Source organism: Melanerpes formicivorus, unplaced genomic scaffold (assembly GCF_026170545.1).
Source record: "Melanerpes formicivorus ecotype bairdi unplaced genomic scaffold, bMelFor1.0.p_v2 SCAF_12, whole genome shotgun sequence".
NCBI lineage: Eukaryota > Metazoa > Chordata > Aves > Piciformes > Picidae > Melanerpes > Melanerpes formicivorus.
Window position 1 is genome coordinate 6,068,869 of NW_027142364.1, and position 24,949 is coordinate 6,093,817.

The following is a 24,949-nucleotide window of genomic DNA, read 5'->3' on the forward strand; positions in this document are numbered from 1 at the left end:
TCTTAAGCCTTAAAGTCTTTAAAGGTGAAATCCTGAACTCTCCTTCTCAATGCAGTTGATTTTTGGCACTAAAAAACACCTCTCAGGCAAGGACAATTTGGCATATTTTCTGTGTCTGCCCATCAAGCTCTTAAAAAATTAAGTTATTAATCATATCGACATTCACCTCTCTTGCACTAAAGCTTTCTGGCCAGAAAGTCCCATATGTGGTTATTTCAAATATGACTCTGCTTCCATTGAAGAGTTTTGAATTAAAATAATAGTAATAATCTGAAGTAGGGACAAATGCACCTTGTGATAATTACTGCCTAGCACTACACTTTGAAAGCAGTCAGCTGAGCAGCTTCTAGTTTATATTTCATTAATTTGCTTGCTTGGTCTAAAAAAAACAAACAAAGCAACCCCCACATTCATCATGTAGTTTATCTGAGGTCTACAGATACAGCAAAGCATTGCTTGCAAGAAAGAAGAGGAGTTTGCAGCAAAATTGTTTTGTAACAGATGTATCAATGGAAAAAGTTAGTAACTGGGAGTGTTCTCTCTTTCCCCGACTCACAGTTGCTATTAGTGCTGGTCTTTAGGGTGTAGCTTTCCTCTTGGGTTTCTGTGTTTGTTTTACGTATTGCTTTCCTGTTCCTTTTGGTCAGGAGCCTTTTTATGATCAGGCAAGATAATACAGAGCAGCAGCACCGAATCTGCAGGACAAAATGAGCCTTTGCTTTACATATCCAAGAGACAAATGGAGGTAAGTAGAAACAAATAGATTAAGCTGTTTGGGCTGGGGAATTGCTGTCAGTTTATTATTTGGGTGTTACTAGCAATTAGTGCATTGGATTTGTTCTCCTCCTTTTCCTTTATTTGACTGCAATGTTGAGAATTTAGCTCATGTCCAGCATTGGAAATATAATGAAGTTGTGATTGCATTCAGGCCTTTGGTAGGGACTACAGAGTTGGTTAGAGCAGAAATCCTTTAAGCAGGGCTCCCTAGGCCTTCAGAGAAGACCTGAAACATGTTTTCCCTTCTCCTTTTTCCTCATCTTGCAAAGCATCTCTGTACTTCTTCTTCACTGTCCACACTATACCTAATCAGAGAGTTTATCCCGCTCCTATTATCTTCCTGCATTTCATATATATTACAGAGGTTGTGTTTGCTCAGCTGTATTGAATCCTGTTATAAAAGCAGGTTGCAGAGGGCAGTATCTGGATTCACATTGAATCTCTGTAACTAATAAACTATAGCACCTGCTCTGCTGGAAGTATCCATGTGAAGCCAGAGTTGACAGGGTAAGTGATCCTGCCTCATAATCCTATAACATTGATATAATTTGGAGGTAGTGGCATAAAAGAGATACTCAGAGCTAAGCTGGACTTTGAGATAAATGGAAAATGGCACCTTTAAAGGAAAACCACTGAGCACAGGCTGTGATGACATGCAGATCTTTTACTCATGGGGTGTGATATCTGGCAGTGAGGTGGATGAAAATAGTCAATTATTGTGTTGCACAAAAGTGGTGAATATTTCAGTTTAAAGAAGGAAGGTGTGCACATCCAGACAAGACTACACATATGCATCAAGAGCAGCCAATAAAAGACCAGGTATTCTTGACACCTCTTCTTTCTGTTTTCTGAATTATCTTTTGAGAATCTTGACATTCACTGAGATGGAGTTTTGTTTTGGTTTGGTTTTAGTTGCACTATTCAATGAATATGTCTAATATCAAACCTTAAGTCACATTAGTTTTTCATGCACACTTGTGGTATGTTTTTCATCTCCAGCTGCATTATCATGGTTTTTAGAGACAGGTTTCCAGACTCAACTGCCCAAAAATGAAATCTTCGTCATTTACTGATCATTCTATCTTGTGTCTATTTAGGAGTTTCCTAGGAAAATATTGTTAGCAAACAATTGCTGGTCAGAGGCCACAAAGTGAGTTTATATGTGAAATGGAATAAATGTTTTTCAAAGATGTTCTGTGCAATCAACAAACTTTGTAGATTTGTTTCTCCTTCCATTGGCATAGACCAAACACTATTCTCCCTCACCTTGCAAAGTAGCAGACAACAGAGTTGCAGGAATGATATGGAACTTACAAGAGGACATTAACTATGCAAGGGTGTTAGAGAGAGGCAACCTTGAATTGAAGATGTATAAGTTATCTTTCTGTTGGTCACATTACCTCTGCCTTCTCCCACTCTCCCCCTACCTGGCCTTCTCTCCTGTGTATACCCAAAGCTCCTTGAAGCTGACTGAGTGTTCATACAGTGTTTTTAAGTGTCTTGCTCTTACACAGCAGCACAGCACAGATAATGAATCAAATGTTCTGGCTTTATTCATCCCTTTCCATAGCAAAAAGTTCATTGAAGTTGATGGAATTTTTTACATGACAGTACCAGGCCTCAAAGTATAGCTGTCAGGTCATTGGTTTCATGGAAACACTGAGTTAAACTGCATTTATGTTGGCAAATCCATGCCCAGAGAGCTGAGTCACCCTGTGCAAAGCAGCAGCTATGGCTCCTTTGAGCATTTGCTTTCCAAAAGTCATCTTTCCTCTTCCACCACAGCCTCCAGTATGCTTCTTGCTGCAGATATTTGCTTTTCATAGACTGTACTGAGACAGAAACAGAGGCAGTCACACTGCCAAACTATCTGACTGGTTAAAAAGGAAAAGAGAGGAAGTCCTGTGTCAAGAACAAACCAAAACAGGCCTGGGTTATGTTAATGACTTTGAGCCACTGATACAGACAAAGAAAAAGGTGTGTAGGGTCATAATTATCCTACATATATGTATAATTATTCTCACAGCCTGATTTTAAACTCACTTAAACTAGTGTGCATGTCTACTGTTTCTTCAGTTTCTCGTTTTGCAGTTTGAAACAGTGCCCACAGCCTGTGCAAAATCTGAAGGGGCAGGTTTGGACTATTAGAAATAAGATGCTGTACTCAAAGCCATGCTGAGACACTCGAGGTGAAGCAGGGCAGTCCCCCCTTCTCTCCTGAGCTCACAGTTATAACACAGACCTTGGACTTCTGCTGTGAACAGTTCATACTCACAAGTCCCTCTGCTACTAAGTTTTCCTAGCTGGATTTCTAAAAGGCAGAATCCTGGTGGTTGTTGAATCTAGAAGCTAAGAACTATAATACACAAACCAATATCCACCTGTGAAACAATAATGTGCTGGAAGTCAGCAGAGAATAGAGAATAAGAAACAGTGGAGAAGCCAAATAGGAGAACAAACAAAAAAAAAAAAATCATAATACTCAATAGTCACAGGAAGATCAAAAATGGAATAAAACTACTTCGAAACGAGACGAGAAGCTCAACATGAGCTCCCAGTGTGGACTTGCAGCCCAGAAGGGCAATCAGATCCTGGGCTGCATCAAGAGAAGTATGGCCAGCAGGTCAAGGGAGGTGATTCTCCCCCTCTACTCAGCTCTGGTGAGACCCCACCTGGAGTACTGCCTCCAGTTCTGGAGCCCCTACTACAAGAGGGATATGGACGTGCTGGAACATGTCCAGAGAAGGTCCACAAGGATGATCAGAGGACTGGAGCACCTCTCCTATGAGAACAGACTGAAAGAGTTGGGGCTGTTCAGTCTGGAGAAAAAAAGGCTCTGAGGTGACCTAATTGTGGCCTTCCAGTATCTGAAGGGGGCCTACAGGAAGGCTGGGGAAGGACTTCTCAGAATATCAGGTAGAGATAGGACTAGAGGGAATGGAATGAAGCTGGAGGTGGGGAGATTCAGGCTGGATGTGAGGAAGAAGTTCTTCACCATGAGAGTGGTGAAGCCCTGGAATGGGTTGTCCAGGGAGGTGGTTGAGTCCCCATCTCTGGAGGTGTTTAAGAGCAGGCTGGATGAGGCTCTGGCCAGCCTGATCTAGCGTGAGGTGTCCCTGCCCATGGCAGAGGGCTTGGAACTAGATGATCCTTGTGGTCCCTTCCAACCCTGACTGATACTATGATACTATGAAACCTCAAAATTGGAATACACTGCAGAAGAGCCGACTGGTCCGAAAAGAAAGCTGTTAGCATGGCGTAATGAAGTCAGCAGGCAAATGTGAACAGGAAATGTATTTTTAAAATAGGAAGGAAAAACAAAAAAAAAAAGGGACAAAAACATTCCCTGATGTGAAATGTCAGAAAGCAAACTATTTTTAAAAGAAAAATATTAGGAATGAGCAAAAACTGTTTCATCCAGTTTTCTACTAACCACTTCCGGATGTTTGACAGCTTTTAAAATAATTTCTTAAGCTCATTTAAAAAAAAAATGCACATCCCCCCTAAAAAAAAAGAGAGAATGAAAAAGTTTGCTTTCCCATCCCCTCAATTAGAGAAAAATCACCACATCTTTTTATGTTGAGAGGTAGCTGATGAATGCCGTGTCATATCTCACTGCCTCCTCATCTGACAGGAATCAAAGCAGAGATTCTGAAAGGCAAGTCTCTTTGAACTGCTAATTATGCTTAACAAAGGAAGTGTTTCAGTTGTTTCTTAATGAAATTTCTACTTTTACCTAAAATGATTATTTTTTTTCCTGCCACTTTTCTTCTGGATGGTATGAAGCCATGTGGAAACCAACAGTAATCCAATTACACTGTGATGCTTAAAAAAAGTGGGGAAAACCACCAGTGCTCCTTGCAGATCCAAAGCTTCTGGTGATTAATTGAGGAATGCTGGCAGAGGTATTATGTTCATGAGCAGACACCCAAAGCAGCTGTAAAGGTTCTGAGTGTGAGAGCAGAAATTTAGCTCCATTTCTCCTCTTAATTTCTGCTTCCTCGACTCTCTCTTTGGGGCCTTATTCTGAAAGGGATTTAAAATACCCAAAAGCTGCACTCAACCACATCTACTCAAGCAAGTGTAGTTACCAAACAGAATAAGTCATAGGGAGGAACTACCTAAAGGGTGGTTGTAGCCAGGAGGGCTTCTTCTTCTAGGCAGCCAGCACCGGAACAAGAGGACACAGTCTCAAGCTGCACCAGGGGAAGTTTAGGCTCGAGGTGAGGAGGAAGTTCTTCACAGAGAGAGTTGCTAGACATTGGAATGGGCTGCCCAGGGAGGTGGTGGAGTCACCATCCCTGGAGGTGTTCAAGAGGGGATTGGACGTGGCACTTGTTGTCATGGTCTAGCAGTCATGAGGTGTTGGGTGACAGGTTGGACTTGATGATCCTTGAGGTCTTTTCTAACCTTGTTGATTCTATGATTCTATGAAAAGATAACAAATGGTAGGCCAGCAATTTGGCATTGTCTCTAATTTCCCCACATTCAGGCACTTTGGATAAGGTTCAAACAAGGCAGAAAAAACAACCAATCAAACAAATAAAAAACCCCAAGCCAAAACAAACCAACCAAACAAAAAACAACCAAAGAAACAAACCAGCAAAACTCAAGGAAACAACAAGCACCCATACTTCAGCACAGCTCCTGGGAGCCTTAAATCTTTTCACTTTCATCCTTCTCTAATTGTAATGCTTCTTAAGTGAGACCAAAAGGTGAAACTCCAGGAGTTCTGGGTTAGGAAGAAAATAGTATATTTCTGTCTGCTCTGCTGAACACAGGGAGTTTTGATCTGCTGGGGAAGAAGTTGTTTTCTATGGTCAACATCAGGCTCTCTCTTGCAAATTAAGAAGCTTCAGGCTAGGAAAACCCTGGAATATGAGGCTACGGAGAAAGTCTAACTTGCAGATTGCTTCTAGCAAGTCAGGAATTGATAGTAAAACCTGCGGTACCTGATGTGGATAAATAAGTTTTGCACTGTTACTTTCTAATTACTGGAATCATGGATTTTGCCAGTGTTAAGCAGATCCAAATTTATTTTTAGGACTTTTAATATTCTCTGATTTATATTCCATGGACTTCAGAAAGGAATACAAGCATTGTGCTAATTCCTCAGACTGATTTTCATTTTCCTTAAAGCTATTTTAAACCAGCCTTACACATACAGGCTAAATAAAAATGACAGTCAGGCCTATTAACCAGTTTACAATTGCTCCTTTCCCTTGCCAGTTTGTCCCCCATCTTCCTGTGAAATGTGCAGATTTTGGGGAAATGTTTAAAACATATTTGTAAGTAGTACAATTGAGAAACTGCATAGATGGTAATATCAAAGTCAGTTGCTTCTCATGAGTAAATAAGAGGGCATTCAGAGACACTGCCATGCAGCAGAGCCCGGGATTAGTTCTGAACTGCCTCTTGTGTGAAAACCTCTTCCACTGTTTTATCTCATCCAGTTACAAACATTCTTAATTCCCACCCATTTGCAGTCCCTGCAAGAGTGTTTAGGAGTGACTGGGATTAAGATGTGGACATTTGATATTAAAAATAAATCCATAATGAGCTGACAGTGTATTAACATGTTTCTACTACTCTGATGCTGACTGGATGGAACACTGCAAGGATGCCATCTTGATAGCACTAGTAGGTTGCTAAGTTGCAAGAAGCAATTTGATGCTATTTCCAAGAGGTACTGGGGAACAGTACCTGGACCTGAAGTATGGAAGAGGCTTGCCTAGGAACACCTGGCAATCTCCTCCTAATGAAGGCAGCACTAAGTCGGGGTGGGGGACACATTTAGGAAGCATGTGGATTCCCTCCATAAAAAGTATGTTCAAGGTGAAAATTAGAAGGAAAAAACAAGTAGGATGCACAAAACACAGATTTCAGACCATTTCACCTTATGCCTTGAGTAGGCAAAGAGCAAGCTGAGTAGTCTCAATGAAATCACTAATACACAAAGACATCTCAGTATGTGCCTGAGAAGTAGTGAACCAGTGAAAGAAGCATGAAAGCAACAGAGTAACTTTTCTGAACACTCTGGAACTGTGTATGATGGGAGAGGCTGAGCACTGTCAAAAAGAGTGCAGATGAGATGTATAAAGGATTATGGCCCTGCTCCACCACTGTACAGACTGAACAGCCCTGTATGTTAATTAAATCAGGCAGACAGTGGGGAACAGCAAGGATGTGGCCTGTATAGGTTGGAAGCAAATGTTCCCATCTCTGTCACAGTGCAGCCTCTGAACTGTAGGCTAATCATATTTGTTACAATTAAGGTCTTAAAGGCAGCCATATAAGTACATTAGACTAAAAATCCCATCTAGCCAAAACTCATCTATGCACATTAGTGATAACCTTACATGGGAAAAACTAGCCTGCCATCTCCCATTTTCCAGTGCTGAGATTTGCACGTCCCCAAATGAAGAGTGTGTTTCCTGGAAGCATCAGTAAACCACACAGGAAATGTGTTGCACATCAGATGAACATCACAGAGAGAAGCTAGTAGCTGAACAGTTGTGTTTTTCATGAAGATCAGGTTTTACTTTTTACCTCCTGGTGGGTAATTCTGGAATCTCCACCACTGATGACTATGGAAAACTGATTAGACAAACCAAGAAGTGATGCAGGTAAAAGCTGAAGCTGACACAGGGCAGCAGGTGACCTATAAGGAGCCTCTCAGTCTCTATTTTCTATTATTTCTCTGATTTAATGCTTCTGTTTCACTACTTAGACAGCTGGCCCTGTATTGGTCAACAAATAACTGAAGCCATGCAGAATGACTGAGGTTAGGCCAGTTTGGAGTGTTTGCTTTCATTTTATGAGCAGCCATCCAAGCTCGGGGGGACAGCTACGTGCACAGCTGGTCGTTGTGTTTTCAGGCTGCTGGAAAGCTGACGTCTTTCGCAGCAAATAAAAGGTTGTGCATGCAAACACCAATCGCTTCACAGCTCCTTAGAAAATACTCAGCTGCCTACATTAGTCTGTGATACCATTTGAGTGACATATATTCCTCCACTGTATTGGTGTTGCTATCACAATATTAACTTCTAAGTAAGGTGAAAGACTTCATCTGTGTGTTTGGAGGCAGGAGTTCTAACAAGTAGGGGGAAAAAATGTCAATTTCTGACCTTACCCTCCAGCTGATCCCTGAGAACTTTGATCTCTTATGAAAGGATGAGTTTGGCATGTTCAAGCATGACCCAGGGTAATGCATTTAACCCTGAATTCCTGACTATATCATGCCCCTATCTCTTTGCTGTCTGCTGAGCTGAGCTCACCAGTGTCAGATGTGGAGGCCATGATTCAATACTTGTATGTGTGTTACTGATAGCACTGGGAAGAGGAGCAAAGGCTTTGCCATGATGGAGAGGTAAACCCACCAATTCTGCTCTCACCTGTGCTGGTTGAAATCAGTCACAGCAGCAGGTCCCACTGACCTTTCAAAAGTTGTCCCTCAACAGAAAGATTAAAAGAGATGAAGTAGACATTTAGTTCGTCCAACCCTGGTTGTTTTCCCTGTACCCTTGACAAACACTTAGGGCCTTACTTTCCCTGCTCTGTTGCAGGGAGATTCAGGCAGCAGCCTGTGCACCTCCTCAAAGATTTGCTTTAAGCTGGAGCACTACCACCCACTGATTTCAGCTTGGCTGCCAGCTTTCAGACTTGGGAGACAAAATTTCAGATGAACCCAGACTGATGGTTTGGTCCTTGGAGGTTTTTTAAGTATTTTCTTCTGCAACTTGATTTTGTTTCACAAAATCTGAATCAGATGGAAATTCAAAGCAAAGTTTAAACATCTGGGTAAATTGCATCCTACTAAACTAGCCTTTCAGTACCCTGCTCTGTGAATAACACAGAAGACAAACAACAATGATGTCAACTCTGATACAGAGGGCTAACTGTAACATTTCACTCCATCCTGGCATGTAACTACAGGAGGAGACTTGTAACTACAGGAGGAGACTTGATGGGGTGCTTGGTGCCATGGGTTAGTTGTTTAGGTGGGTTGGATTGGTTAATGGGTTGGACATGATGATCTTGAAGGTCTCTTCCAACCTGGTTTAGTTTATTCTATACTGTATATTTATTCTATTCTACAGCACAGCTTCAAACCAGGTGGCTCAGGAGGACATCAACATCATCCATCACTCTACAGCTCCTGGTTTTACCCAACTTAGCAAACTGAACCTTGTGCTGCAATACCTAGCCTCAAATGCACATGTCGGTCAGCTGAATAACTGGAAATCCAAAATGTCTAATATTTTCCAGTGCTCTGACTGAATAGCCAAACATTTTGAGGACAGATTTGCCATGGTTCCAGGCCTAGTTCTGCAAGTGCAGGCATGGTGTATCCATTCCAGGTACTCTGACATGACTCTGTTCTTGCTATGAGTGCATTAGGCATCCCAGTTCAGTACTCATTTTTTCAGATGCACTATATTTCTTTTGGACAGACATACAGCAGGTTTCTATTTTCCTGAATCTTGTCTATTTCACATGCATTTAGTATGTTCAGGAGTCTTGTTAAGAGACTGAAAGCCCTGCATTTAGAGCTGTCTATCACAAAGCAAATAATCTTGAAAACAGGTGTGTATTTGAGCAAGAAGAGCCAGGTCTTCATCTGGCAAGAGGAATTTCATCTCCCTGCAGCAGTCTTTCTCCAAATTTACAGTCTCAATTGTACACAAGGGAAATTTCAGATTTATCTGGGTCAGAAAATACCTGCATTTTAGTCCTTTCACTGCTAGGAAGTATGTGGAGCTACTCCCATTATTTTGGAGGGATTGGTTTGTTGGTGGTGTTTTTTTCAAAATCAACCCCTGGCATCTCTTTAAAATACTTGGGAGTCATAATGAATCGATGCCTGTGAATGCAATTCAGTTCAGATGCGTGCGTTGAGTCATGGGTCCCTCTCAATTATGTGCAGCAGTCAAATCATGTCCATGTAAGGGGGTTGGCAGTAGCTCTGGAAATATCTGTTCTCCATCCCTGCCTGCCAGGGATAGAGAACATCACCACTGTGAGGTGTCCCTGCCCATGGCAGGGGGGTTGGAACTAGATGATCCTTGTGGTCCCTTAAAACCCTGACTGATTCTATGATTCTATTATCCTAATTCCAACATTTTGCATGCAGGCATCAGATATTGTCTTACTAACCATTCCTGTATCTGTATGCTGCTGCATGGGATGGGAAGGGAGGATCTGAAATGTATCATGGCCTCTGAGCATATCTTACACTCTTAAGAATCGTGGTGCAATTAGAAGATCCTTTTTTTCTCTCATCTTTTACCCAATGCTGAACAAAGCTAAACAAGTGTTTGTACAGTTCTCTGTCCCCCATCACATAGCTGCTCTTCTGTCATACTCATGCAACATTTTCAAAATCAGTGCTCATATTTTTTCAGTTATTATTGAACTGTTTCAATGTCTTGATTTAGAGATTGCCCGGGCTGATGAGGTTCCAGGCACTGATGGCTCAGACATGCACACAGAAGCGCATTGCCTTCCCAGAAGCCCTTGGCACTGGTCCCAGCCCATGGTGATACTCCTCCACCACACCCTCAGCTCTGTCATCATGCTCCTGCTCACTTTGAAGAATTCACTTTGCTTCATGGAGTATATTTCTGAGTCACCCCTTGCCTCATTTTACTTGTTTGAAGTATATGTTTGTACCACGCAACTGACTACTGCCCCGCAGAACCAGCTAGGGACTGACTTGTGCTGTGCTGGGGCTTGCGTGAACTTTGCAGTCTAACCACCAAGCCAGCAAAACACATGCTTGCATTGTGTAAGACCCCTGCCCACAGCAATCTTAACAGTTCCCCAGTACAGCCACTGATCCTAATCTAATGAGAAAGCAGTGCTCAGGCAGGACAGGCTTTCAGGTTTTAACGGCTGTTTGTGTTTCCCAGTTCTGGTAAGGAAAAAGTGTTGAAAGAAACATTTGAAACAATTTATAATCTACTTCTGTGGATTCAGATAGGTCAAGATAAACATCTGACTGTGTTTGTCAAGGAAAACAAACTGCCAGTCTGAACAGCTGGAGGTTCAGCCATCTCCTGAGCAAAGTCCATCAAACCTAGAGATGTGGCAAACTGCCAGACAGCTGCTCATGGGTTATGCTGATGGTCACACAGGAATGCCCTCAGGGCCAGAGGGGATTAACAGTAACTCTCTGAAACCCCAAAGGCCTCATTTTTTGAGCTTCCCGTGGCAGTGTATTTCTTCTTACATTTTCACTTTATTCTTAACAATTCACTCTTTGTTTAAACACTCTAAGGAAATTCCTCGCAAGACAGATGTACATTACACTTTCAGGGGGAAAAAAACCCAACCTGTTTCAGAAAAACAAATACTGAAATCTATTTAGTAATGCCCCTCATGTGTGTATCTCTCTCACCCATCTTCTCTAAACATTAGTTCAGAAAACGTTTATTGCAACTTCATTGCCATAATCCAGATAGAACAGATTATTTCAATAGTGATGCTCTAATGCTAATTTGCAAGAGTGGAAGGCAATTTACTATCCTAACAAATTATTTTTGTCCTTGGATGAAGCAGACAGAAAAGACAGTGCCCCTGGCTAATTGGAAACACTAGATGGATATCCATAATGTTCTGTATGTGAAGCCTAGTGTTGGAGATGTTAATAAAATGCAATTTAACTGCTACACAATTAACACTAGAAACTTCATACTCATTTCCAAGCAGAAACCTCCTTCGAGATAGCTTGTCTTGGTCTTTTGAAAGGTCACTCTTCACAGTGACCAGGGAGATATGAATCCAAATAATGGTGCCTGGGTATTTGTATGAATGATTCTTCTCAAAGCTGCCCATCACAGCTAACTATATACAATGCACATCAAGCTTATAAAACTGGAAATATGCTTCACTTACTCTGAATCTCTTCATGAAAATGGATGGAATGAAGCCCAAATCCAAGACCAGCAGTCTAATGTAAATCTGCAAAATAAAAGATTTGTTGGACACTGTCTTTAACTGCAGTTAAAAACACTTATGAGGTCCTTGCATACAGACCCATGTGCTGATTCTAATGTATGCAGTAGGGCAGCCACTCTAGACACTATTTCTACATCCCCCTCCTCCTTCTTTAAATGAGGGTTTAGGGCTAAAACAGTGGATGAAACAGATTTCTTTTCAGTCATCAGGCCTGATACAGGTGCAAGGCATGGTCACCATGGTTCACATTTCCAGGGATTATCCCTATTTATTCATGACAAAAACTATCCCATCTCACAACAGTTTTCAAGTATGTCCCAGACCAGCTAGTCACTGCCCTCTGCTAGGTCATGAAGTTTAGACAAGCTATACAGATCATCTTTGATTGCCAGAAAAAAAGGTAAAACTTGGTAAAAGACTCCTGTAGAGTTTGAAAATTGAGTTTATCATCAAACCTTGATGTGACAAGAGTGCCATTCAGCCAGCCTGTACAGTGGGAACAATAGAGGCATAACCAATGGCACGGAGACAGGACAACTGGATCACTCAGCTCTCCCAAGGCTTGAAGTACAACTTGGCTTATCATGCTCTGACCAGGACCAAAGAAGCTCTTCACTGTCTGTGAATTCTAGAGCCCTGTGAGCAGCACAGTATGCAGATCTAGGCCAAAGTGAGCAAGTAGCATCTGCCAACATATTTGAAGGAACTGTTGTACCCACAGCTGCATTCAGTAGGAATGCTGTTTGTGGGGGAGAAAAAGTAATTAGTATCTAACAACTGTCTCTTGGTAGAGTCACCTTCAGACTAGTCAGGCACATTCCTGCTTAATCTGCCTGTGTTTCCAGAGCACTGATCACTATGTATCTTTGCATCATGGCCACCCATCATACCACCAGTTTCTTGTCTAAATACTGCCAACAGCACTGTGACTAGCCCTCCTTCTCCCTCTGCATCTTATTATTTAAGTTGCTGCTGGCAAAGAAAAGGAAAGTGGCTGTGTCCGCAGAGACATGAGCAGAACAGTCAGCTTAATCAGTGCTGATCCTTTCCCGCTCAGCCTTGCTTCTCTGTTGCTCCTTTTTGGGGAAGCACAAGAGTCCTGTAAATTTACCACTGGGCCCAGTCAACCAGAAACACTGCTCATTTTTCTGAAAGCTTTTGGTACCCTGGCTGCCTCCAACTCCACATGCTATGTCCCTCTTGGACATCCAAGATCCCTCAAGTAAAACCATTATCAGGGCTCCCAGAGTCTGGTCAGCACAAGCGTCTCTGATAGCAGGCAGAGCAAGACTTCCTGCTCTCTGCAGATTAATCATCATGAAGAAAACAGGATTACAACAGCACTAAAGGTAAAGCTGGGCACCAGAAAGGCTGAGTGCTTTGAAAGAGACACTTCTGCAATCAAAGAAACTTCTTGAAAGGTTTCCAGAAACCTTGGAAGCTGTGATGTTTGTAAATAGTCCCTGATCCAGTCCATTCCAACAAAATATGCACTTCCAGTTTGGAAGGGTGCAGGCAAATCTCCACTAGCAGTCCAGCTCTATTCAGCTTGCTTATTGCTGCCTAGGCTGTTACTGAGTGACAGCTCAGTGTAGGGGGGAGCAGAGCTGCAGACTGTACTGCCTAACATGAGCTGTGGAGTACTCAGTGTGAGGTAATCTTCCTGCACTCCAGCTCCCCATGAAGTCAGGAAGAGCTGACAGGTGGTCACACATGCGAGTACAGAGCTGCAGCTGCCACTGCTGCCTATTATTGTTCTCAGGACTTCAGTAGAATAGGGAATGAAATTAGCTTCTGCACTTCATCCAGTATCTGACCACCTTGTCTCAGCAACATACCCCTGTGTTTTGGTAATACAAGAGTATGCTGCAGGTTGAGGGGGGTCCTCCTCCCCATTTATTCTGCCCTAGTGAGGCCACATCTGAAGTACTGCATCCAGTTCTGGGCTCCCTAGCTCAAGAGGGACAGGGAGCTACAGGGAACAGAGGTTCATAAAGCTGACGAGGGGACTAATGCACCTCTCATTCTGAGACCTGGGGTTGTTTAGTCTGGAGAAAAGAAGACTGAAAGGAGATCTTACCAGTCCTTATAAATGGATGGGTGTCAAGAGGATGGGGTTGGCCTCTTTTCAGTGATGTCCAGTGATAGGACAAGGGGCAAAGGGCACAAACTAGGACACAGGAAGTTACACCTAAAATTAAGGAAAAACTGACTTGGAGGGTGATGGAGTGCTGCAACAGGCTGTCCATAGAGGCTGTAGAGTCTCTTTCTCTCGAGACTTTCAAGACCTGCCTGGATACAATCCTACACAACCAGGTCTAGGTGAAAAGAGTTTAGCAGGGAGGTTGGACTAAATGATCTCCAGAGGTCCCTTCCAACCTCTAACATTCTGTGATTCTGTAACGTGGTTGTAAGCAATGACTTAGAGAGGCAGCTTGTCTATGTAGGGTTTAATTATTCTGTTAAAGACAGTTTTCAGAAATTAGGATTTTATTGTTATTCCTCTTCAGTTCACCAAGCTGACACACCAATTTGTGATGTGCCTTGTTTGATGCAGTACATCAGTCAGATGGAACTAGATTTCACAAAACAAAGCATTAATAATGTAGCTGGCAAGGGAGCATCCTGGCATTACATTCCAGAAAGTTTCAGCAACCATAATCCTCCTTCTCTGTTTTGTGTCTTGCAAGTTTACTGTGTGGGTGTTTGTACACCCTCATCTCCCTCTTACCATGCCTCTACTGCTCGTTGCCGTTCTCAGCCTACTGTCAACATCACTCCCCCCTACTTTCATCTGACATTGCCTAGAGTTTTCTGGAAGGGGAAATCCTGAGTGCAGTTGATCTGCCTCAGCATCATTCAGCTACAGGACCTGAAGAGGCAGCACAGGCCACTTGCTTTGCCTCCTGGTCTCTCCTCAACCCAGCACATCTGAACCACAGCCAAGGTACGACATGTGCCAGGGACAGGAGTGATGACACTCTGGGGCTCAGCATACTCAAACGTTACCCGTCATGCAATTCATCCCATCACAACACAGATGTGCCTCACAATATAGATGTGTTCATTGTACTGATATTAATAGAGTTGTTGCCTACAAGCTTTCTTTCTTCCACTATGTCTCCATGTGCTTCTCTGACACTATCTTCTTTGCAAAACAGTCATGGAAAATTTAAGTACCCTGGTGTTGCAGGTGGGTTTCCCCAAGACTTGGAGTGTCAGAGAAAGAAAGGTTTGTTTCTTTCCTCCCATGATAAAATAACCCTCTCCAAGCAGCACTGCAGTATTAACAGGTTTCTACATTTCAGGAGAAGCAATTCCTTCTGGTTAGGATTCTCACCGGTGTGGCTGGGGAGAGCTGGTTGTTTAGCGTTTCTAGAGCATGCGGTGATATGAACCTAATCAACTCTCTGTCTCAATTTTCAAATCTCACTGAAAGGCGAAGTCTCCCTTGTCAGGACTGCTTAATTTTCTTCTTCCTCTAAGCTGTTATTTGATTCAGTAGCAGTAGTAAGCAGTGACAGACAATGTGGTTCATAGGACTGAGCTGTGGCTACAGCCCAGAGCTGTAGGACTCTGATTTTCACAGTCCCACAAGCTTGGACAACTCACTGTATCCTAGTTCCCTCATCTTTCATGTGAGAGCAATGTTTCTAATGCCAAAGGAAGCTGTAATGAACTGTAGAAACATTCAGTGCTAAACACTTCTACCAGTCTATCATATCCATAAAGTAAGGGCTTGCAGGAGCAACAGAATAGCCCTGTGGTGTCAGGGTTGGTCTGCAGTACAGGAGAATTAACTTCTGTTCTTGGCTCTTACACAGGTAACAGGAGAGACCTTAGGCAAGGTTTGGGCTTCAAACCTCCACCTCACCTTTAGAATGAGAAATTCAGCTTTTCCCTCTCTGGAGGCTAAATCATTGTTATTTCTGAATTTGAAGTTACTGTCACTTTTGAAGTGAATTAGTACATGTATGGTTCTAGTATGGATTCAGTTTATCAACAATGGACCAGAAGGAATAAATGCAGTTAGGAGAGGCTTTGAAATACTCAGTTAATGTCTGTTTTCTTATATTTGATGAGATTTTACACACCAGAATTAATGCAATAAGAGAAATGGCTCTCAAAGCCAATCCTGACTTCACTGACTTCAATAGCTGTTCATGACATTGAGCAAAAACAGCTCTTATTTGTGCCCCTTTCTCTGAAGGTAAAGAGAGCACCATGAGACCTAATTCCTACTAAAAAACATCAAACAAGATTGCCTGGAGACTGGAAAACAAATTGACATGCTTTGTGCATTTTCCTGTTAGCACAGTTTCCAGACAAGTATCTCTACCACAGCTCAAAATGTTATAGTGCCACGCCTGATCTCCCACAGAAGTTTTGAAGAAGCATGCAGAATTCCAAAAGGTATAATTAATGTCAAGTGATGTGTGCAGGCAGAGCCCATTCCGCTGCCTCCCGCTGCCTTGCCCACCTGCTGCTCACCAGCTGCTCCTCCACAGCTGCCCTGATGTGCATGTGGAGCTCCACTCCAAACACTTTGCTCCTCTTGGTGTTTCCTGAGGAAATGCTCAAACAGCTCAACTGCTCTTTAAGCAATTAGTGGACTCCATGAAGCATCTGGTGAGCAGAGTGCTACAGAGCCCCTGCTTTTTAGCAGCTCACACCCTATGGCTCACATACCTTTCCAGCCTTATGGTCAGCAGCTGACCAACTGGTACAAATCAAATTCTGTGGAGTTACAGTGACACACACCAGCTGGCTAGTTGCCTCTAGCGATGTTCATAGGTCTTGATCTCATACACACTCATATTGATTGATTAGCATCAGTAAAGTTACTCACAGACCTGGCCTTTCTGTAGACCAGTGCCTAGGGCTGCACAGAACACTTATGCTTCCTCTGAGAATATCTTCCAGCAGCTCTCTTCATCCTCCCTCTAAGCCAATATTTTAGATTACAGGAGGGAGTTTGTCCCAGTTAGTTAATAGCTGCAGTAGCAAAGAAGCTCACTTGATACCAGGTAGGTGCTGCCACTATAAGTACAGTGGTAAAGAAACTTTTGGTTAATGCAGAATGTGCTTTGGGGAACTAGCTGAACATGAAGACAACTGAGCCACCTCTCATCTCCCAGGAAGAGACAACCAGTCACAGAGGTCAGGATTATTTAAGAAAGAGGAGCTAATCAGGGAGTTGAAATCAAAGATTCATTCTACTAACTTTATCCTTTTGAACTTTTGCAGCAGAGATAAATACTTCACTGCATTATGCTGCTCTCAAGAGCAAGAGTGAGAGCTCTGAATTGTGCTGCTCAAGTAGAAAAGCAAGTGACCATCTCAAGCCTAGCTGTACATTCATGTTCTTTCCAAAACATTGCACACACACAGTCTTATTCATGAGTACTAACAACAGATTTGTTTGCTGACATGCTTCCATTACCATAGGACTCCTGCTATCCTGCTTGGCTCCACATGCCACTTCCTGCTGGAATATCATGTTTTAAGGAATAAGGAGTTTGAGGGTCTGCATTATGTTGCTGCTCATCACACCAGAGCGAGGTGAATTGTACTTTCTCCCTGAGAAATCACACCTCAATGATACGGCTCTACCACCTTCAGCCTGCCCTAGGGACCTCTGTGGCCAAAAGCCCTTTGTGGACGTGGTGAGAAGGTGCCAAAAGGGCCCAGGGAGACTGGCTAATGATTCAGCAATGGCTGCTGAATGGGGGTGAGAAATGTTCCCTGCTTATTTGGGGTTTGTAACCAGCACATTATGAACCAGCAAGTGAAAACACAATCACCATTATGAGCACTGACATCTAAAGGCATGACCTTTCAGCTTGCCAGGCACAGGGAGAGCTTGATGAATTACCTTGCTAGCTTGATGGTGGCAGGGACTGGTGAAAATACTGTTTCCACAACACCTGTGTTGCATAAAAGCTTTTGTACAAAGCATAGCCATATACACCCAAAGGTAATGGGAAATGAAGGGAAGGAAAGGAAAACAGGGTGAAAGAAAGCGAATGGTTACACAAAAAGCAGTGAGGGACTTGTCTCACTTGTGAAAATTACTTCCATGCTCTTTTCTCTCTGGTTAGGTCTCTACCACCTGTTTGCCCACTTTATTCCAGGACTCTCTTCTAATATGTATTGATACATTTGTCAGAGGTCCTGTGCAAGGGGAATATGGAAGTAATCTACACCTCCTAGACACCAGTGTAACAGCATTAGTGACATTGGCCGTGAGCCACAGAGGGAAAACCTTGGGTGAATCAGAAAGCCAGCATGACACAGCATAAAACCAAGGTCCTGTCTTAGGGTACATTTCTGTCCTTAGTGTTGTTATGTTTATGCTAGGATTAGGCCTAGCTTAAAATAAGATCAGGACAAAGGGTTGGAAAAATGTTTCTGCACATAGAAAGCTGGCCTGCTCTAACTTGTGCCAGTTTACAGATGTATTACCCATCTGTCCTATGCAGAACCCTTCAATCAGCTCAGATTTTTCCATAGCTCTCACTGCCACAATTGTGCAACTTGGAAATGGCTCAGGCCACAGGATTGAAGGATGCATCCACCCCGTCCCAGTCAGTGACAAGTAGAGGCAAGGCAAAGTCTCCATGGATTCATGTACTTCTCCAGTAAATGGACTGAGTTTCTCACTTCTACTCTTCCCTGTCTCATTTCCTCCAGCAGAGAAGTAGCACAGCTCTATTTGGAAAGCAGGTGGCATACAACCATGTCAACCCCTTGTTAAATGTTTGAGAGCTCCTTCCTTGACCAGAAACTAACTACAAACTTAAACCTGTCATGTATCCCAGCCCCTTGTGAAGGGCTAGACTGACCTGACTGTCCTTAGATCTCCTCATCCTCCCCTCTTTCTACCCCTTTGCTCAGAGTTTCCCCTCCTAAACCCTGAGTGAAAACCAAGGCTGACACCAAAGACAGGCTGATCTTCATGGCTATATTAATAAGGAAATTAAGACTAATTGGAGGAAGTGTTGTTACCTCTACATATAGCATTACACTAAATTACTGCACTATTTCTAGCATCCCTATTTTCCCATGAATGCTTAAATACCAAAGCCAGATCAGATCCATAGCAATGACAAAAGGCTGCAGAGGACAAATATGTTTCTTAACTTGTATAACTGCTGAAGTCAAGAGAAGTGACAATTTGAACAAAGTGGTAGTTTCATCAGAGGAGGATATCAGACATAAAGAAAAATATGGCTAGAAAAACAGCTGGAAGAAGCATCCAGCTAACCTCCACTGAGCAGTGAGGGCAGCTTGCAGGCAGGGGGAGTGGTATGGGGAGGTTGTGTGTGCAGGCATGGCCAGCAGGGAGCCCATGGTTTAACAATACCTTCAAGTACAAATTGGCTGACCTTTTTCCTTCCCCACCTCCTAGGAAAGCAAATGATCAGAAGGATTCCTCCACAGCCAAGCAGCTCTGGTAGGTCTGCTAGGTCTCACAGAGCCAGTGAACCTGAACATGAAAGGGAGGAGCAGTCCTGAGATGCAGGGTCCATTCTGGTTCCATCCCCAAATCCTCTGTCATACTAAGGAAAAGGCGATCTCTCCCTTAGCCCCAGCGTTTTGGGGGCGCTCCCTGAGAACTCTCCAACGGCTTTCTCTAGCACCCCATGCTTCCAGATGCAGGCTTCTCGGGGCCGGGACTGTCCCTCCCAGCTTGTCACCAAGATGCCATCTCCGGCCCAGGGCCTCTAGGTGCTGCTATGCTACCAGCAATAGAATCCCTGGCAGGAGCAAAGGGAAAGGGAACTTCCCCATGCTGCAGCAGCTAACTGCAGCACTTCTAGATCACCAGAAAGTGATTTTTGTTAAAGCATCTTGTTCATTCTTGTGTAAACAAGAAGACAAGGCAAGGCTATCCATCTATATTTCCTGCAGGGATTGCAGCAGAGGGGATAAGCCTGAGCAGCACGTTCTGCATCACATTCTGGCTAAACAGCAGCTGTGGTTTAGCTTTTCACACCAAGAAAAAAGAAGAGGTTCAACGGAGCTAAATAGCATTGTCGTGATAGGAGTTAACCCTGTTAGGTCAAGAACACAAGTGATTTGTCACAGAGAACCGTAAACACATGGGGCCGATGCTTGAAGGTGAGGATTAAAGCTTCAGGCATTAACAAATTAACATTTTGCCTAATTAGATATTGATCACTAACACAAAGTGTGTCACGATCACCGTAAGCTTAGCACAATGTGCTAACCAGTGATGGAAAGTAGGAACGTGTACCAGAAAGCTTATTAGTTGCTTCTCCTCTAAAAGCTTTATTCAGACATTTAGCAAATCTGTGAGTCCTGCTGTTTCCTAAATGAGTGACAAATATTCCCTTGTTTCCTGAGGGCAAACTCACAGTTTTCCTCTTCACAGCCATACCACGATTTTCACCTTGCATTAAGGTAAAACTTTTCTCCTTTCCTGAATTCCCAAGAAATGCAAATTTAAGGTCTTCATTACCCAGCTGATCCCATGCCAGCTGAGACAACCCAGGAAGGTAATTTTTTCTCACCACCAGTGGAGAGATGCTGCATTAACAGTGTCATCTTTTGTGTATCCCATGCTGTGCAGGATATAGCCTGAAATCTTTGAGGCTAGAAGAACCCTTTACACCATCTCACAAATATGCTGCCAGCACTGAAATAGTAAATAAGAGATCTGCCTGCCCATGGGTGATGAGAATGAGTAAAGTTCCTGTAGCACCCCTGGTAACACAGGTATGCTTATATAAAGGGTTCATTACTATGTATACTGCAGAGAGAAAGAAGCAAAAAGATTGTGTAAGTTTACACTGGTTCAGCTACTTCATGGGGCCTCTCTGACAGTGCCCACAGGAGAGTTTCCTCTGAAATATTAATTCCAGCTTAGTGAAGGGATGGAGCATGTCCAGGCACAACCCTTAGATGAGGGTTCTTTAATTTTTCCATCAGGGAATCCTCCTCTCAACAAATGCATTTAATGCTTATACATGATCTGTGGCGACTCTTGCACACTGGTGTGTGAGGATTAAGTGATGCTGCTCACAGAATGAGAAGGTCCCAGACATGCACTGAAAACCAGTTGGGTGGCAGAGAGCAATGGTAGGATGCAGTGATGGGAACAATTGGAAGGTACTCTTCTCCAGCATAGTCAAGCACAGGTGATCCTAAAAGATATAGGACTCATATACCTCAGGGCAGTAAAACCTTGTTAACCTTGGTACATTTATTTGTCACCACTTCATCGCAGAGAAAACAGTCCCTGACAGGAGCCACACAGACATTTCTCCAGGCAATTCAGTAAGAATGAACTGAGGATAGAGGTCCTGGGCAGATGTAGACAATGGCACTGCAGGGAGACAAACCGACAAAGGAACAGATCCTACACCACTCTGCAATGTCAAAATGCATCTCAAATGAGAAACAGTGCTTGAGAAACAGCAGGGAGCAGAGGCACTTTACAGCCTATACCACAGCCTCTACTACCTACCTGACAAAGATGTAGACAGATTCCCTGAACCTAATAGAGAACCACTATCCCCTATTTCTCATTACTCTCTAGGGTGTGTGTGTGTGTTACAGCTTGTTCCATGTCACTTATGCAGTTGTGAGACAAAAGCTAAACACTGAGAGCAGAAATCTGTGATCACTCTTGAGGCAGACTGTAGTCCATGCTTGGGACACTTTGGGAGCTTGTACTGTGCTGAACACAGGTGCTGACAGTTCCACCACCCGCACACTACTGCCACAGCAGTCTGAACCTTCAGTTTTGAGTAGTTCCCATACAAAAGTGTATTTCACAAGCATTTTTCCCCCAAGCCTATTTCAGAGCCATGCTGTTACCCTGCCTTTGCACTCCTATGCTGTTTCATATAGCCTATGGCAAACTTCCCATTTGTGTGAACACACAGCCTCCAGGCAAAACTGTCAGCAGACTGCAGCTTCCCAAGTGCTAAGCAGGGAAAGGCATCTGGAGAATCCAGCCCTTATGCCAGAAGTCTTAATGCCTGAAGAGACATAGGACCCCCACAATATCCTGCTGTCCCTAGATGGGCATTGCTGCAGCGACTGACCCAGCTGCCATCACTGTCCAGACACAAGGCAGGTCCTGGTAAATACATGGACAGGCTTCCAAAAGAATATGTTGTGCAGAATCACTTTTGACTTCTTACCTAATAGCCAAATCTTCCTACTTCTCACTGTGTGCACATGATGCACCACAACTTCCTTGCCCTGGGAATTATAAATTTCTAATTGTTATGGTAATTGTTGATATTGCTGCAGGCATTTGTGTTTGGGGTGAAGAGGAGAGAAGGCAGAATATGCTTTTCAATACTGAAGTATGTATGTGTCTACGTGCATATTGTGCATCTAAGGCAGTGCCGCTGATGTCTGGTGGGGATTTTTGGGGGGGGAGAAGAATGGGTACCAAACTCTTTCTTCTTCAGCATTACAGGCATCAGCTCTTGCCCTGCCTTGCAGTACCTCCTGTAATTAGGTTTTGTGTTAGAGCTCAGAGTCCATTTTCTGTGACAGACAATGCCTCAGCAAATTTTGGCTAAAGGTTGAGGATTGATTTTGCAATGGCAGAAACACAATTATTTATCTTTTCACTGAATCGTATCTTAACAAACAGTGGGTGTGATAATTACTTGCTGGATGAAATATGCTTTCTTCATTGTAACATTTATGCCAAGAAACACTGTTTCTGGTATTTTCACCATAGGTTGATTTATTAGTGACACCTTACAAGCTGAGAAACGAGGGCTTTTGCCTTCCAACCTTTAACATGGATGAAGTGCAACGTTTGGGATTGCTAACTCAGGCTCACTGTAAGGTTCCTTAAAACAGAGATAAATATCTGCCTTTATTATGGCAGATATTCTTGCAAGACCTCCTGTAACTCTGTGTTACCTGTGGCCAAAGCTACTTCATACTATCAGAGGTAATGGCTGTTGAGCAAGGCAAGGCTCTCTTCCTCCAAGTGTTGTTGCCATCCAACCACCTCACACTGATGGCTGACAAGTGATATCAGGAGAGTCCATCAAAGCAGAACCTGCTCATAGCTGAATGCAGTTTCACTGTATCTGGAAAATACTCCCAGTTACAACAGTCACTGCTAAAAATGGATTCAGGTCAGTGTTTTCAATGCTTTCTCAGGGTATTCAACAAGTTGTCCTAGGCTCTGAGTATGCTCTCTCTGGCCAGTGTGGACAGGGTGATTCCTTAATCAAGATACCTCTCATGTCAGACATGTCACAGCTGTCTTTCTGGCTCCTTTTCTCTCTGCATTCTCATCTTGGCTTCACTTTCTATATAGTTGATCCTTAAAATCCTTTTCAGTGTAAAAATCTAACAGTTGCCACCATGACAGCATGACATCTATGTTCATCTTAGTCAGAGGTAGCTGCTTCCTGCCTTTTTTTTTTCATTCTTTCTCCTCTCCTCTCACTTTCTCTCCTCCTTTCTCCTCTCTACAACTAGCTCTGTAGCCTCACACAACACACAGGTTCAGTTCAGGAGAAGTAGGGAGAAAATATCAAGTACACATCAGGCATTAATTCTATAAGTGAGACATATTAGTTTGACAAACCCCTCATTTTCTGAGGACAGAGGTTGTATTTAGCACTGGGAGAACCCTCCTCTGTGGACATGTAGTAGACTCAGGTATCCACTACAGATATTTTAGGCTCTCACAGGCTGTTTGGGATCCAATGTTGTTTTCATTGTCCCAACCTACTAACGCTGGCCTAAAACTGACACTGTGCCACCTCTGAGTCACAGAAATTTTCTGTCAAGTGCCTGAGATTCAAGCTTACATAACATAGGGGCTGATTATGCTTCAGCATGTTTTCTAATAAAGGAATTCTTAGAAATAAAGCACTAAGCAAATGGGAATTGTAATGAAACGAGGCAACAGTGATAATACCATTGCATGTATCTGGAGTAATGATGGGGATAGATCAGATAATGAAGGTGTAAAATGGATAAACATTGTCATCTCTAATACCCATAATAAATTCCAGGCCATTGAAAAGACTGCATGATATCAACAAATAACAGTTCATAATGGAAACAACAGCCTCATAGGAAAAATGATTGAGCGCTTGTCACTGAAGGAAAGTGTCCCAAAACAGAAACCACCATTGAATAGATATATCCAACAGGCAAAGTAATCCGAACAACTCTCCTGCTTGTCCTCAGTTTTCTGGCTTACACTGTACCTCACAAAGCACATTTTGGTTTCATCCTTACCTGTGCAGTGGGGCAACCACTGCTAATGAGAAGAGTGACGTTAATTCCCACAGCTTTAGCATTCCTCTACCTGACATGTAGGAAGCTTTGTTATAGCAAAACATTTTATGCTTAGAAGCATAGAAGTCACCACATTTATAATGAGAGGGGAAAATGAAAAACATCCTCTGTGTCAATCATGAGAAATTATCTGAAGTGCTGTCTATGGGGATGGCATTGCTGTCAGCATGCCTGGAGTCATTTTGTCTTCTCTCACCAACATATGCGTCCTGCAGTGGAAATAGCAGAGGTGAGAGTGGGCAAGTGAGACAGGACCACGCTGACAGGGCAGAAAACTGCAGTATGGGCTCTTCAAGGTGGCAGCCTCACAGGGCAGGGCTCCAATAGCTGCACCAATCTCTGTTGCTGTGATGCACACTTTGAGTCCTTTGGGTTCAAAGAGAAAAGGGTACATGTATTTTTCTTAACCAACCAATCCTCACTTCAGAGTTCACTATTAGGCCAAAATTAAAACCAATAAATTTTCTGAGGTCCCAAAGTTAGCAGTATACTGGAAGAAGCCATAATAGCTCTGGAGGGTACTCTGGATGTCACTGGGGATAAAGAGCAAAGGAGTGAAACTAGGTATCTGTCAGCATTAGCAGACTAATAAAATGTCTCACAGAAAGTAGGGCTGTGACTTATCTTTCTCCTTCAGAGTTTCCTCATCATTTTGCAGCTAGGAAACCGAGGCCCAATAATGGTGTTTGTAAAACAGATTTCTTTCACCGTAAGATCATTGTCTAGTAACAGCTGCCCTTGTAAGAGGCACTTGTTCTTAGCCTAGCTTAATGCCATGAAACAAGACCCAGCCACAGAGATGTTTCACCAGCCCTCCTCCTCCTCCTCAAAGAGCAATCAAAATATACTCTGCTGTCACATTGAGCTTAGCTTTGCAGCAGATGTGGTATGTTTG

General features: G+C 43.1%; 1 protein-coding gene across 2 annotated transcripts in view; it reads left to right on the forward strand.

Annotated features, from left to right (window-relative positions):
* The first annotated feature begins 613 nt into the window (after window positions 1-613).
* Window positions 614-24,949, forward strand: part of LOC137444413 (calcium-activated potassium channel subunit beta-2) — a 169,100-nt gene continuing 144,764 nt past the window's right edge. The window contains exon 1 of one of the 2 annotated variants that reach the window (XM_068145053.1): window positions 614-745. In XM_068145053.1, coding sequence (XP_068001154.1) covers window positions 708-745 — 38 coding nt within the window. In that variant the 5' untranslated portion in view covers window positions 614-707. The remainder of the gene's footprint in view (window positions 746-24,949) is intronic. The other variant, XM_068145050.1, reaches the window with a different exon arrangement.